The sequence below is a fragment of the Macrosteles quadrilineatus genome, unplaced genomic scaffold (genome assembly GCF_028750875.1).
Source record: "Macrosteles quadrilineatus isolate MER2022 unplaced genomic scaffold, UCM_ALF_1.0 Scaffold_2__2_contigs__length_208266976, whole genome shotgun sequence".
Lineage (NCBI taxonomy): Eukaryota > Metazoa > Arthropoda > Insecta > Hemiptera > Cicadellidae > Macrosteles > Macrosteles quadrilineatus.
Genome location: NW_026542595.1, coordinates 97019175 through 97033600, shown reverse-complemented (window position 1 = coordinate 97033600; position 14426 = coordinate 97019175). Strand labels below are relative to the sequence as shown.

Sequence of the window (14426 nt, the reverse complement as noted above, 5' to 3'; positions counted from 1 at the left end):
TTGCGCTCTTAGCGTGTCATTGCTGTCAAGTGTGCAAGGACCCCTGCTACTGTGCTGTTGCTGTTGCAATGCTGGCGACGTGCTGTGTAGTGTGAAAACACCATATCTTGCTTGACCTGTTCCCACCATCTAGTTCTTGGTCTTTCCTTGGGTTCTCTTCGTTCCACCGTTCATGATGTTTTTCAGGTTGGATTCTTCTTCTCTACTTAGTACATGTCCAGTCCATCTATGTTGCTGCTTCTTATCTCGCCCACAATGTCCGCTTCTTTATACTCCCTTAACACATTGAACCCTGAGGGCACTAACTTTGGTTATATGTCATCCTACTGGGTATTTTTTTAAATTCAAAAACTCAAACATTCTCAGTTTTAATCAAAACGTCACAAATAATGCATAATTTCAATTCGGAAATTTAGAGCTTTAAGAAAATAATAATTATGTTACAAAGCTAATGATAATTTGTTTATAAAAACACAAAAATTTGTAAAAAAATTGCTGTTAATCCTGGCAACCAACCTCTAATAATATTGTGAGCAGGTGTATGCAAACAAGAATTGGAAATTTGACATCTAGTACACCAGGGGTATCCTGGTCCAAGTTCATTTTTCCTAGACATCTACTGACATATTCAGGTAAGTCATCATCCAAACCAGCACTTTCGCTTACCTCAATATCAGCAAGCTGCTGCTCATTATCAGGCTCTTCATCAGGCTAGGCTCATCATCAGGCTCATCGGAATCTGTTTCACTTCCACTATGCTCATTTGGGAGGACAAAATCTGGATCTGCGTCTATCAGAACTAAAAGATAGAACTTAGAACTTATGTATTAGAACTTAAAGATTTCTAGAAAATCCTGATAAGGTTTCCTCACATTATACAATACATTATAACACCAATAATTTGTCAATTTTTGTGCCTGTCTTCTAAAATAGACCTGTAGCTGTGTGGAAGAGGATTGCTTTACCTCATTATAAAATTACAAGACTTATTTCGCATTGTTAGTTTTAAAATTTTTTTATCATGGATGGGAATAAAAAAAAACAGTTTTTTAATGAAAGATCAACTAAAGCCTTAAATAGGTTTGACAACAAAGACATTTGATCATTTGACCGTGTTTACAGGTTGCCAACAGATGTCCAGGCAGAGGCTATCCCTCTCGTCCTAGGCGGAGGGGATGTTCTGATGGCAGCAGAGACGGGTAGTGGCAAGACTGGGGCCTTCTGCCTCCCCATCATACAGATTGTGTGGGAAACTCTCAAAGATTTAGAGGCTGGGAAGGGTAGCTCTACAGTAGCCTCTGTACCTGCTTCCTGTGAGTACAGTGGACCCTCTGAATAATACAATTTTACATGAAAATGTTTTAGCCACTAAAATTTGGAGCTGTACTGAGGGTTTGATTACGCTAAACAACTTTTTCAAATTACAGTAGACTTGCGATTATCCGAGGTAATCGGGACCGGAACCACCTCGGATACGGGCAAACTAGGATAATATGGAGTATAACCGCTAAAATAATTTAATACAACACTTTTACGTATCCAGAGAGCATTTATGTTAAGAAACGCTGTTAAAAATACATGTTTACAGACCTATAATCAGTTAAAATTGCAATATTACTTCTTGAAATGTCTCTAATCGTTTTCTGAGTCAACCTCTATCCTCTCTTGGTTGATACTGAAATGAAAATGAAATGAAAAATTGTTTATTTTTTCCAAGGGCGGTCCCAGGGGGGGGGGGTCAGGGGGGTCATGACCCCCCCCCCCAAAATATTTTTTATATATATTAACTATTATACCAGGGGAACTTTAATAATTTTTATTGCAAATCGTTCTGCCAAATGGAAATTTATCGTAGTCTTTACATTTGTGGCGAATGAAAGGACTAATTACAAACTCTAACCTAAAACTCATCGTTTGTACATTATGAAAAGTAGGGAAGATCGGCAGACGACGGACGCTCTCAGCCATATACAGCAACGGCAGTGTCCGATGCTGACATTCGACGTTCGGTCGCATTCTTCTTCCTATTTAATTTTTCGGCATTTATAATTCATTTTAACCTAGATGATTGAAAACTTGAATTGGGTTTGGGTATTGGATAAAGAAAAGAAGTTGTATCAATAGTCAAAGCTTGAAAGGTAGTTGAATATTAATTTATCTGAGTTGAGCGTTAGGAATTTGTAATTACAGTAATGTAATTCAATGATTACCGTAGCAAATTTCAAAACTTTCAATATTAATAGTATTCATATTTAGAGCACCTGATATCATATATAAGAATACCACAGCCCAATTGGCATGTTGCTAGCCATAAAACAACAACAAAATGGTAGTGTCTCAGACTTAGATGTGGAAGGGACAGATTTAATTCTCAGCACAACCACAAAATCGTTGCACAAAAACTTTATTCTCACATTGACCCCTTGTAAAATGCCACTGGCACTGGCGTAGAAAAAATGAGAACACTGAGAACCAATTCTCCAGGCGGTAGCAGTGGGACGCCGACGGCAACATTAGTTGGGTACCGGTAGTGTACTTTGTGTTGGTTAACTGTTGCTTACTGGGCAGGTATAATGCAGTCGTTTTGGGTCCAAGTTCTTAAACACTTCTTAGATCAAATAAGTTCTCTGGTTCGAAATCTCGGTCTGATTCTGGACATTTTCCGTTTAGCATGCACATTGGCACCAGTTGAAAGCATGGTGGAAACAAAAATACATCCACCATGAGTTGAAAGGGTGTTTTCGTAAACCAATAATGCTTGAATGTGTTGTAAAGTTGCGGTATTCCTTTGATATTAAAACCCCAAGTCTCAATAATGCAAAAACATGACATTATACAAGTTTATTTTTAGACATTTCTTTGACCTTTAAATAAACTGGGAAGCTTGAACACATTAAACTAGGCCCTCAAAATAGCTTCAAAACCACTCGTTTTAGCACGTTATTTCCAAATTTTTCCGCAATCATTCTTGTAGTTAAATGTTTGCAGTCCCAGATTACTAACCACTTGATCATAGTCCACCACACATTTGTCTTCGGGCTCTGCCCACTTAAAAACAAACCCCTCACCTTTACTTTTTCTGGCAAAGTTGACAAAAAGTCCTCCAGAAACAACATCCTCCACCTGCCCCACGAAGTATTTAGTGCTCCTTTTCCCCGTAAACTTCACGAGCAAACAATCTCCAGTACATGGGTCCTTGAATACGAGCTCGCCGTCATTTTCTGGTGGCCCTTCAGGTTCTGGCCTCTGAAACTCATCAGAAGAGTCTGTCAAAGTCAATCTCCTCACTTGACGACAAAATTTGTCTCATCCTCATCTTTTTTCCTGGTAGGTCACATTGAGCCCGCTTCTTTTAAGTGCCGTTAGGTTGGTCACTGGTCGATGGTCCAGGGTCATCAACCTGACTGGGACGGGTGGCGTCGTCCTGTAATCCAGCTACTAGGAGGTCACGAATTGTGGATAATTATAGGGGATGCACTGTGGATGCGATGCTACCTGGTGTGGATTAACGTCCGCACTAGTGAGTACTACGACTATCCGCAGTACTATCCTAAATAATTAGACCAATTCGTTAATTACGAGGAAAAAATGTGGTTCGGATTCCACAATAAACTGTAGGTCCCTTAGTTGCCATTAGCTGTATGGGCTATTAATTAACAGCTGTGTCTAAGGAACATGTCGGCCTTAGTCACTAACAAGACTACAAGATCGCGCCACTCATCCTACACTCATCCTTCACTCATATTTGGGTTAAAATACGCACATAGTGGCGTCCCCATCTTAAATAATTGATAATTGATAATTGAACCCTCTCAGCTTTAATCTCCTGGGTAGAGAAGCTCACGCCAGGAGGAACAATGACTTTTTCTTCCTCTTAACTTGATTTTGATGAGGTGAATGACGCAAGTTGGACAGGAAATAAATCACTGCTTCTCCTACCAGTTCTCTGGGTTTCTTGGTCGGCGACTCTGGAACTCCTCTCCCTGCTTCTGAACTATCTTCTTCAACACTTGTGTGGGAGCAAAACTGCATCACACAACTTTTTCAGAAGATGGGGGAACGTGTGCTCGGGAAGATTGAATTGGATTCTGTCTGCCCCCAACTTCCATTCAAGGAGAATTCACCTCCAATTGTGAAATGGAAAAAGTCTTGAATGTATAAATAAAATTATCACAAATGCATACATTAAAAAGTCATAAATGTTTACCTATTCTAAAAACATTCTCCTTCCCCCCCCCCCCCCTAAAACTTCTTTACTGTGCATGGTACAGGTCGATACACAGTTCATGAGTTTGCTTGTCTGACTTTGATAGGACATGGGTGATGTTGGTGTTCTGCCGGGACGCTTTGGACACGGGCCAGTCTTCAGAGGAAGCCATAAGTCGAAGATTTTGAGTCGGTAATGATACAAAGATTTCTTTTATTTCTCTATTGTAGGCTTGCTGATACAATTTGAAGTAGTTGATCAGGATCATTTGCAGTAAATGGACAAACATTTTTTTGTACCATCGCAGGCTCTTATATTGGATAATAAGCCATCATTTGATCGTTGCAATCAACGCCCTTCGTGTAACCATTATACTGGACTATAGGCAGAGGATTTTTGCAGACTTGCTTCCTTTTGTTCGTGCTAGACACCACTTGGTTTTCAAACTCCGTTGACATGTACAGCACAGATCGTTTGTTGTGCCACTTGGCAACCAACACACCTTCAGAGTAGCATTCAACTATCTCACCTTTCTTTAGCTTCACTTCCTTAGGTTACTTGCGATCAGACCTCAGGGTACCAGTATAATACGTGTTGCGTGCTAAGAAGTAGGGGAGGGAGGAATGGGAAGCTCTTGTAGTAATTGTCCATGTAAAGGGAGTGTCCAACATGAAGTTTGTGTTGAATTGGGTGTTTGACAACCTTCTCTGCACGGCCCATCCCACCAAGTTCACCTCCCTTGCCTGAATAGATTGTAAACCTAACGCACATGCCATTTGGTTCGCAAAGTGAGTATATCTTGATGCCATTATTATGGCGTTTTCCTTTGATGTAGTGCCGGAAGATGAGACGGTCGCTCCACTAAACTGTACCTTCATCCAAGGAATGTTCTTTGCATGGGTAGTACACTGTTTCCATCGTCAAGTTGAAATGGTTGATGAGCAGTCTGACTTTATAAAGGCGATCATTTGCACAACGTACTTTATCGTTAGGCCTATGAATGTTTTTAGTTCAACCAATTTCAATTCTTTCAATTGATTTATCCTTGAATTGGGTGTTGGATTTGGTTTCCCATACACCTCCCATGCATACCGATATGTAGCTTTCACTGTATTTTCCATAAATATGTCGTCTACAAGCAGCGTTTGTTTTCCTTGGTAAAAAGAAAGTGACGAAGACCAGCTGTAGTAGTGCTCACTGAGGGTTGTAATCTAACTGTTCCTCTAAATCTGAATCATATTCATCAAAGGAGTCTTCAGTATCCAATTCCGCAGGGTCAATGTTGTTGTCAAGATGGTCGCCATCACTGCTCTCAGTCTCTGCATTCTCCCCCCCCCCCTCCTCGGTAGGGTTATCCATGGCATACTATTTATGAAAGGTATACTATGTAAAAAAAGTTAATGAAATTTACAATGTTTGTTTCTAAAGGGAATTTAATATTTTTTCATATGTTTCAAACCACGGGATTTTATTCATAAAATTCATGCTACGGTTAAATAATTACATCACAACGATATATCGTCACTAGTGATGGTCGAATCCAGAAATTTTGAATCTTGAATCCGAATCCAAATCTTAAAAAATTAAATCTCAAATCTTTTTGATTTTTTTTCAAAAATCAAATCTTTTTGTGCGTGATTAAGGAAATTATTACAATTCAGGCTACGTTCCATCAGAAACACCAAATAAACACAATGAAATGTTAAGTATACCAATACCAATCTTGCCAATACAAATTATGTAAATAATCAAGGTGTAGAAAATTAAATAATGCCAACAATATAATTTGTTTGGATCAAAATTTAATAGCTGGTTTGAATTAAGATAGTCAACCACAGACAAAACAGACATTAAAAAAACAATCTGAGCATTAGGCTAACACAAACTCCTCCAAAAAATACTAGTGTTTTCCTCTAAATACATGTGACCAAAATACACAAAAAATGAAGACGAATAAAAAAAGACTACTTAATATTATACAAATACAAATATTTTTTTAAAGAATAAAGGAGAACAATACACACACACATGGATGAAATGAAATTACGCATAAAATTGAAATAAGAAAAGAAAGAAGATATAATATCAAATAAAACAAAAAGCAACACAAAAAATATCAAATATTGATCACACATACAAAATGCTTGGCCCAACGCAAGTTTTTATGTAAAAAAAACCAGCATCTTGACTCTCTTGGGGTCGAGGCGATTATCACATACTAGGCCAGGAGTGCTAAACAGGCGCTCGCTGAACACTGTTGACGGAGGGATACAAAGATATTTAGGGGCCACCTTTTTTAATCGTGAAAAATTACTCATGTCCCAATACTGAAATATTTCCCTTCCCCCCACTTTTGCATTGAGATTAGTTTCTTCAAAATAAAGTTTCAACTTCAGTTCGTGACTGCAGTCTAGAGATGTGCCAAGCAGTTACTTGGGCGAAACAGCTGCAGCTAGTTCCAAGGTCGCCGTGGAACTCGTTCCAAAAGCAGTTCCAGCTGCAGCTGGTTTTGCCCGCTGCAGCTGGTTTTCCCGCTGCAGCGGAGCTATGGCTGTGGTGGAACGAGGCAAAAGGGCGGATGAACAAAATCTCAGTTTATTGCCATAATTTGAGACGGATTAGTTTAAGCTGTTAGAATATTGTCTTAAATAATGCAAAATAGCGGCTGTAAAGAAATCAATATAGTTTTTTGGAAATGTAGTACAAGTAAATAATTAATTAATTATTTTAGTTTGTCTATCTAGGGTCTAAAAATAATACGTGACAAGGCCGGTATAAATTATTTTAGAGGTTCTTCATATTATGCCTTGAATATAATATTATTCAAACACCACTTACACTACCTAACTCTTAATATAAAATTCTAATAGTATAAAATAATAGTATAAAAGTTAATAGCGAAAAAATCCTGAATTAAGTTAATCACAAACAATTATTACGGTACCGGTACTGATTACTGAGGAAGAAATAATTAAATTTGTATATATTATGAGCAAGACTTAACTGGGACTGATGACTTTTATTTAATTCCTGCCTATAAAAAATAAAACAGAAAATGATTCATTTCTTTTAAGGCATGTCAACCATATCCGCTAATCAAACCTTTGTTTACAATAGACCAAATAAGTCAAAACGCATCAGCTGCACGAGAGTATTAATAAACCAGCTGCAGCTGTTTAGTTGTAACTGTATGTGTTTTACAAATCCACTCCGGAACTTATCTTTAAAAATTTACAAAAAGGCTGCAGCTGTTTGTGCGGAACTACATTCAAATCGTTCCACCGAGCTGCAGCTGAAAAAGTAGTTCCAGTGGAACTGGAACTGAATTGTGGTTCCGCTTGGAACGGTGGAACGAGTTCCACTCTCAGAACGGTGGATAAATGTAGTTCCAGCTGCAGCGACACATCTCTACGCAGTCAGCCACTGAGACTACTGGATTCGCCTGAGCAAACGCCTCATCGTAATGACTCCAAAGACTAGTTTTTTTTTTTTTGTCTTCTCATCTGGTTTGGCTTTTTCTTCAGTCGCTTCATCAGTTGAAGATGTGTCATCGACATCCTTTATTTCCTGGATGATTCTGCTTTTGGCTGCCTCCAATGCATCTGCCTGCTTGAATGGAGTGGACTTTGAAGCGAGGGTCAAGTAGAGTAGCAACAGCCAAGTTGGCATTCCCTTCAACATTGGCGTAGCTTCTCTTCAACGAAGATATGATATCGTTTTTCAGTCCCATCAGACCTGAGCCACTCACATCTATGTTTGTAAGGAAATGTTCAATCGTATGAACGAGTGGAATGACCTGGAACATTTAAAATACCTATGTAAAACAAATTTTATCAGGCTATCAGTGAAGTGTTTCTTGTTGAACAAAATGTAAAGACTTGTTAAGTTACTTTAAAATGGACTGTATTGAATGAATTATAGCTATTTAAATAAATAAATGTAGCTTTTTTAGTATTTACATGTTTCTTTTTATATTATACTTTTAATACAACAGGAAATTTTTGTAGCTAGTAGTAGGTTAAAAAAATTTGTTGTTGGCTTACACGTCTTATTTAGTTTTGAATTCAAGTAGTTTTAAGTTGATTGGGAATTATTGCATTTTAAATGGGTCCATAAGATCACATTGTTCTTGTTCTTATCTGTGTGCTATTAAAAAAATAGTAAAATATCACAAAAATATTTTTAAGTAGGCCTAGGCCTAATTATGATTTTATCAGTAAAAATACAAATAAGTTTAAATAAATTAACTAACTCTTTTGGCTAAAAAAAAAAAAACCTACTTACATAAGTGAGCACACATGATACCTCCACAAAAGATTATGAACTAAAATCTACGTCATCCTTAGTAAATACAATAATAATAAAAGACATCAACAATATTTTATAGCTTATGGTGCTTTTAAAATCTTATTTCCCTTTATTATCTATTGTCTCTTTTAAACGTCTTGTTAAAGAATGGCTACTTAATTTAAATACGGACGAGGCTGATCTTATTATTACTTCATCTTACCGGCGCGACGGGATCGGCCCGCGACCCTTGACTTGACCATTGACTTGACTTGACCATTGACTTGACTTTGACCTCGACTTTGACAGCACACCCTAGCCGCTCTCTCTCCGACGCTTCTATTGATATTTATTGCATGTTCTTATTGTCACTTATTACATTACTATTTCTAACTGCTGAAATTCATTTAATTATACTTTTCACTCATACAAAATAATAAAACTAAATTGCACCACTTTAACTTCATTCAATTTTTATAGCAACTTAGCAGATGCACAGGCACAGCCTATGTCTGCTAATTCCAGGACTAATTAGATAGGAACAACCTTTTACACATGTATATAGTTAATTAGTTATAGTTAATTAGTTTAGTTTTGCATAAAGCCCTTTTTTCTTTTGTACATTTGGACCAAATCCTAACCTTAATTTACCATCTTCAGGATTCATTAAAAAAATCCTGCTACTTTGGTATTTTATGGATGTCACTATGTTTTTGTATGATTATAATTTACGGTCTGCCGGTTAGGTTAGGTTATAGTATGTACTGTACATGAATATAATGAAAAGGCCCTAATTGATTTTTATTAGTAAAACATTTTTTTTTTTATTTCAAACTACGTGACAAATTATTTAGTGTAGGCTAATTCAATAATAGGCCTAGGCTAATATAATTTTTGCAATCACTTACTTCAGAAATTATTGAAGACTCCTTGCTCACTTGACGGGTGGCTGTTTCAAAAATCTCCAAAATATCAATTGCTACTTTCATTGTTTTAAAACCTTCTGAAGTCAATTCTACAGGAAGACAAACTTCTGGCTTTCCAGCCATCAAAATTAATGCATCTTTCTGCTCAATAAGCCTTTTCATCATGTAGAAGGTTGTATTCCACCTAGTCGGTTCCTCCTGGATCAGCCGGTGCTCCGGAAGTCCTAATTGGTTTTGTAGTGATTTTAATAATTTTGTGTTTTTAGCAGACTTCTTAAAACTTCCAACAAGCCTTTTAGCCTACTTAACTACATTGGTGATTTTTGGGTTGTCCATACACCCATCTTTAATAACCAGCTGTAGTGTATGGGCCACACAGGCAAAGGATTCATACTGGCTGTGGCTGAGAGCAGCTGTGATGTCTGGCCCGTTGTCTCTTACGATTCCAACAATGGAATGCTGGATCCCCCATTCTTCAAAAACTTGTGTCAAAAATCTTCTCAAGTTGATGGCCGAGTGACTAACCTCTGGAAACGGAACACATTTGTGATGATGTGGTGTAGTATGAGTGTAAATGAAGACCTGGGCCCTATATATCTTCCTCTAACCACTGCCAAATCACGCACATTTCCTGCCGTAACCCAACTCTATTGCAAGGAATTGATTTAACTCGTCAAAGTGCACAATATTACCTTAGCTGCCTATCACAGCCAGCTTTTATGTCCTTAATGTATCTAATTATAATATAATGAACAGAGAAATATATATATATATGGACTTATTCTAATTCGTGAAAAAAGGTAACTAGATTTTGCAAATTGAATTCTAAATTTGTGAAATTCATTGCCAGACCACGACCATTCGAGAACCTAATAAATTACATAATTTAATTACTACCTACCCTAGCCTACACCCTTCCCCAACCCCTACGAAGCTATCTAGACATATTCTAACTTAGGTACTTATCCGGATTAGATGTACAGCTCGAGGCGGTCGACACTACACTACTGGTTCCCCTAATGGCTCGCCGTGCGTGGTTGCCGGACCGACTGCGCGCGCATCCGCGTCACGTGACTTGCGCTATTGTAGCGACTCGCTACATCCTCCCCCCGGTGGGGTTGTTTTTTTTTTCTTTTCTTGTTTTGGGGTGATTTTGGGGTTTGGAAAAGATGAGGGACGAAAAATTTTTTTTTTTTTTTTTTTTTTATTATTGTGCTCGCCGTGAGATTGTGTCGTTGTGACATCGATGTCGGTGTGGAAATGTTCCAACAGTTTTCTGCACTCCTTTTTGTTTTGGTTTGGCTCATTTGAGGTTATAATGTGTGTCGGTTTTGCTTATAAACTATTAACTATTTTTTTTCCTAAACTAAAGGTAACTATGGTTTTGAGTGAATTTCTTATAACTATGTTTGGTGGGATTGCTTAATCTAAACCTGCTCTAAAAAATGTGGGTGGGCGTATATCAGTGATAGATTTAATTAAGTTCGGTTGAGAAAGATCTGTTTGCTGATGAAACTGGATATGTGAAAGGCTTGGTGTGTTGACTTCGAAGGCATTTAGCCAACAAAAAAAAAAAGATATGACAAACTCTTCAGTTGGATATGTTAGTTCATTTAAAGTTATCTTAAAATCCGAAAAGATCAATTTAACATCTTCTATTAAGTTTAATAATTTTTGATTTTGACCGGGCATCTTGATGTCACTCACTCACTGGCGTTACTGCAACTGGGCATTTGGCATTTGGCACTGGGCATTCTAGGCATTTGGAAACAAGAGACTTTGATTCTTCACAGTAAAAGTGTGCTGTCACTGCCATGAAATCACAATTGGCAACAGATGTCCACATATCTGTTGTAATTGCAATATACTGTGCTTTGATCACTTCTCCTTTAATTTCTTTTCTTATACATGTTTAGAAGGAATTTGTTTGCAAAGGTTTTCCTTGATGAAACACTACATCTGGGTTCGAGATGGTTTAATAATCTTAAAAACCCCTCATCTTCGACTATTGTAAGTGGCTGCAGATCGAGACACATAATTTCAGCGATCAGGTTGTCAATTTTAACTGCCCTTGGGTCTTAAGCTGTAAACTTAATTTTTATTAGTCATACATTCTTTGGATAGTGGTTTGACTCTTCTTAGGAATTCTTATTGCTTTTGGGTAAAGCGATTGATTTGGTGATGGAGAACACGGTGGTGGGAGAAGAGTGTCAGGGGCTTCGCTGTCTGTCTCAAAGCATGATGAACTATCGTCTGTCCTTTCAGAACCAGGAGTAGACAGGGGTTCAATAACATTGTCTAGGCTAGTGTCAGTGTCTATTGAGAGAGGTACATCAAAACTTTCAGGCCTTGGAATTTGAAGTTGTTCATATTCACCAATCACCAGTAGGCCTCCATCAAGATCCATTTCTTCCTCTGTAGGTCAAGTTCAGGTCTTGTAATTGTTTCTGGTTTCTTCACAGGCTGTGGTTTGACAAAAAAATCTAAACTAGTTTTAGCCCTAGATGTTGACGGCGAAGATAATTTTGAAACAGGCACAAAGCATAGGCCTATCTGGAACACTAGAACTAGACGTCTTGTCCCCGGTAGGTTTGCTGGGTCCTGATTTTGGGCCAAATAAAATCTTATGTTTCACCTGTAGGTGTTTGGCCAAATTTGATGTGGATTTACTGACTCCTCCTGGTGAAAATAATTTCTTACAATAATTGCATTTAGCATAACCTGGATTGGCGAAAATGCCAAATAATTAGCCAATTATTTGGATTGATGGTAAAATGCTTCCAAACTTCCGAACTCATAATGGCTAACTTACAAAGTCAAACCTTAAACGTCAAAATTAAAACACTGAATAAGGAATTAACTTATGAATGCACCAGGTTAAAGTAACCAACAAAAAACAAAAAAACGTATTTAATGTGTACAATGGCAAACAAAATTATTGCTAAGCGGCACAATCTAGCTCGGCAACGAGAACGCACTGACTGACAAAAACAACTTAACAAGCAAGATGGCGATAATAGGCATTCTCTTAGCCACTGAGAATGAGCAAAGAAAAACGTCCGTGTCGTCTACGTCCGATACTAACTCCCCCTTTCCTTAAAAGTGGAATCGCCCAGCCATTGTCTTGACAACGGCACCGTTATCGCAGTCGCTATGAGTCACTGAGCACGCGCATCATCATAATCGTCACTCCCACCCTGCCACCCAACAATTATTTCAAGAATCCGACATTCTATTTTTTGTTGTTGAGGTATTCTACTAAAAAACAAAATTTAATATCAACTAACTATTATTATTAATCAGTTCTGTACATATATTTTTTTCGAAAAACATACTGCAACATCAAACTTTACATCACGAAACAAGGATCGGTTTGTGTTTGTACAAATGTTTGTACTGCAGAAACTACGTGAACAACAACAAAATAGTACGTAATACGAAGTATGTTGTAAATGTTAGGCCGTAAATAACTAATGCATTAGTGCGAGACATTTAGTTTAGTTATCCGGCCTTGTAATTTAAATAACAGAAAAAAAAAATATAGTGGAAACAATGTTAGAACAGAGGGAGGGTGTGTGCGAGAGAGAAAGAGTGATAGGGAGAAGGGATATAAACTTAGAGAAAAGAAACACAACAAACATAGGCGAATGGCTGGAGGGAGGGAAAGAGAAGATTGATCAACGAAATTGACCTTGGGGCATACGTAGCGACGAAGCTGTTGTCATGCGGTTACCGGGGAAGGGGGAGGGGGGCAGGCGGCCTCACGGGCTCTCACAAAAACGGTTGCACCACTCAAAAACTCAAGCCTTAAATATTTTATACTACTCGAGTACTCGCCCAGCCCTAGATAGCATAAATTATTTTCATATTATGTTTTCAGTATTCACAATTATATTAATTCAGTTGAGTCATAAATTATCAGTAGCCTACCTTTTAGAAGTACAAATAATTATCTTGCAATCAATATAAACCTATTATTTATTTTGGTAATGATTATGTTAATAATTAATTATAGTTATTTGTTGAAACAACATTTATTAAATTATTGAAGTCATTTTTAATAACAATAAAGCCAAGGAGCAGAGTAGGAGTGGGCCACTATCCCCCGCCTTATTGTCATTGCTGTATTTATTTGTTGATTTGGTTATTTTCCACGGCGACGATAGCATATCAATATGAATGTTTTAGTTTAGTTTTGTATCATAGACGATGACTCATCGACCGCTGTAACGTCGATGGGAACGAGTGGTGTTGAAATTATTACGTTGTGGGAAACTAATGATATACCGCAATAGCACGGGCAAACGACTGTCTCGAACTGACCTTGAACAGTCGTCGCGTCGGCGGATGTTTTGACTAACGCCGTTTCCTATTCGGGTCGAAGTTTGAAGGATTCGAAAGTCGAATCTTGTTGACCGATTCTCGAATCTGAATATTTCCTAAAGATTCGATGGATTCGAGATTCGAGATTTGGATTCGACACATCAATAATCGTCACAAAGCACTTTTTGGACAAAACGTGCACAACGATTTACCGTTGCTGGCCACTCAAAGGATTAAACCACTGCCTCCTCCAATCACACTATTATTTTTACAAATTTGTCTATCTTTTCTTTTACGTCTAAAATCACCAACGGTCACTTCTCCAACTCCCAAATCAACAGCCCCTTTTTATTCATCTTTGTCCAGTGGTTTATCACACTAAATTTAATTACTAGAGAAAACATTGTTTTAAACTCATATTAATCACAGATTAGGCCTACACAAACAATGCCAGAACACAACATAGAACAACGAGTAATACAACCGTTGTTTTTGTTCTGATGATTAGCTCGGTAGATCCGGAGGCTCGGTTAATCGGGGCTCAGATAACCGGGAGTTTACTGTAGATTTTTATAATGTTACTAAGCTGAGAATTATTCATAATCAGCATTTTATACATTAGAGATGGAAATTTACATATTTCACAGTACAGTGTCATAAAAACAAAACGTGATAGTGATTTG

General features: G+C 37.7%; 1 protein-coding gene across 1 annotated transcript in view; it reads left to right on the top strand.

Annotated features, from left to right (window-relative positions):
* LOC128985898 (ATP-dependent RNA helicase Ddx1-like) overlaps positions 1–14426 on the top strand; it is a 123368-nt gene that overhangs the window by 14675 nt on the left and 94267 nt on the right. Inside the window, exon 3 of the mRNA XM_054405871.1 lies at positions 1123–1313. Coding sequence (XP_054261846.1) covers positions 1123–1313 — 191 coding nt within the window. The remainder of the gene's footprint in view (positions 1–1122; positions 1314–14426) is intronic.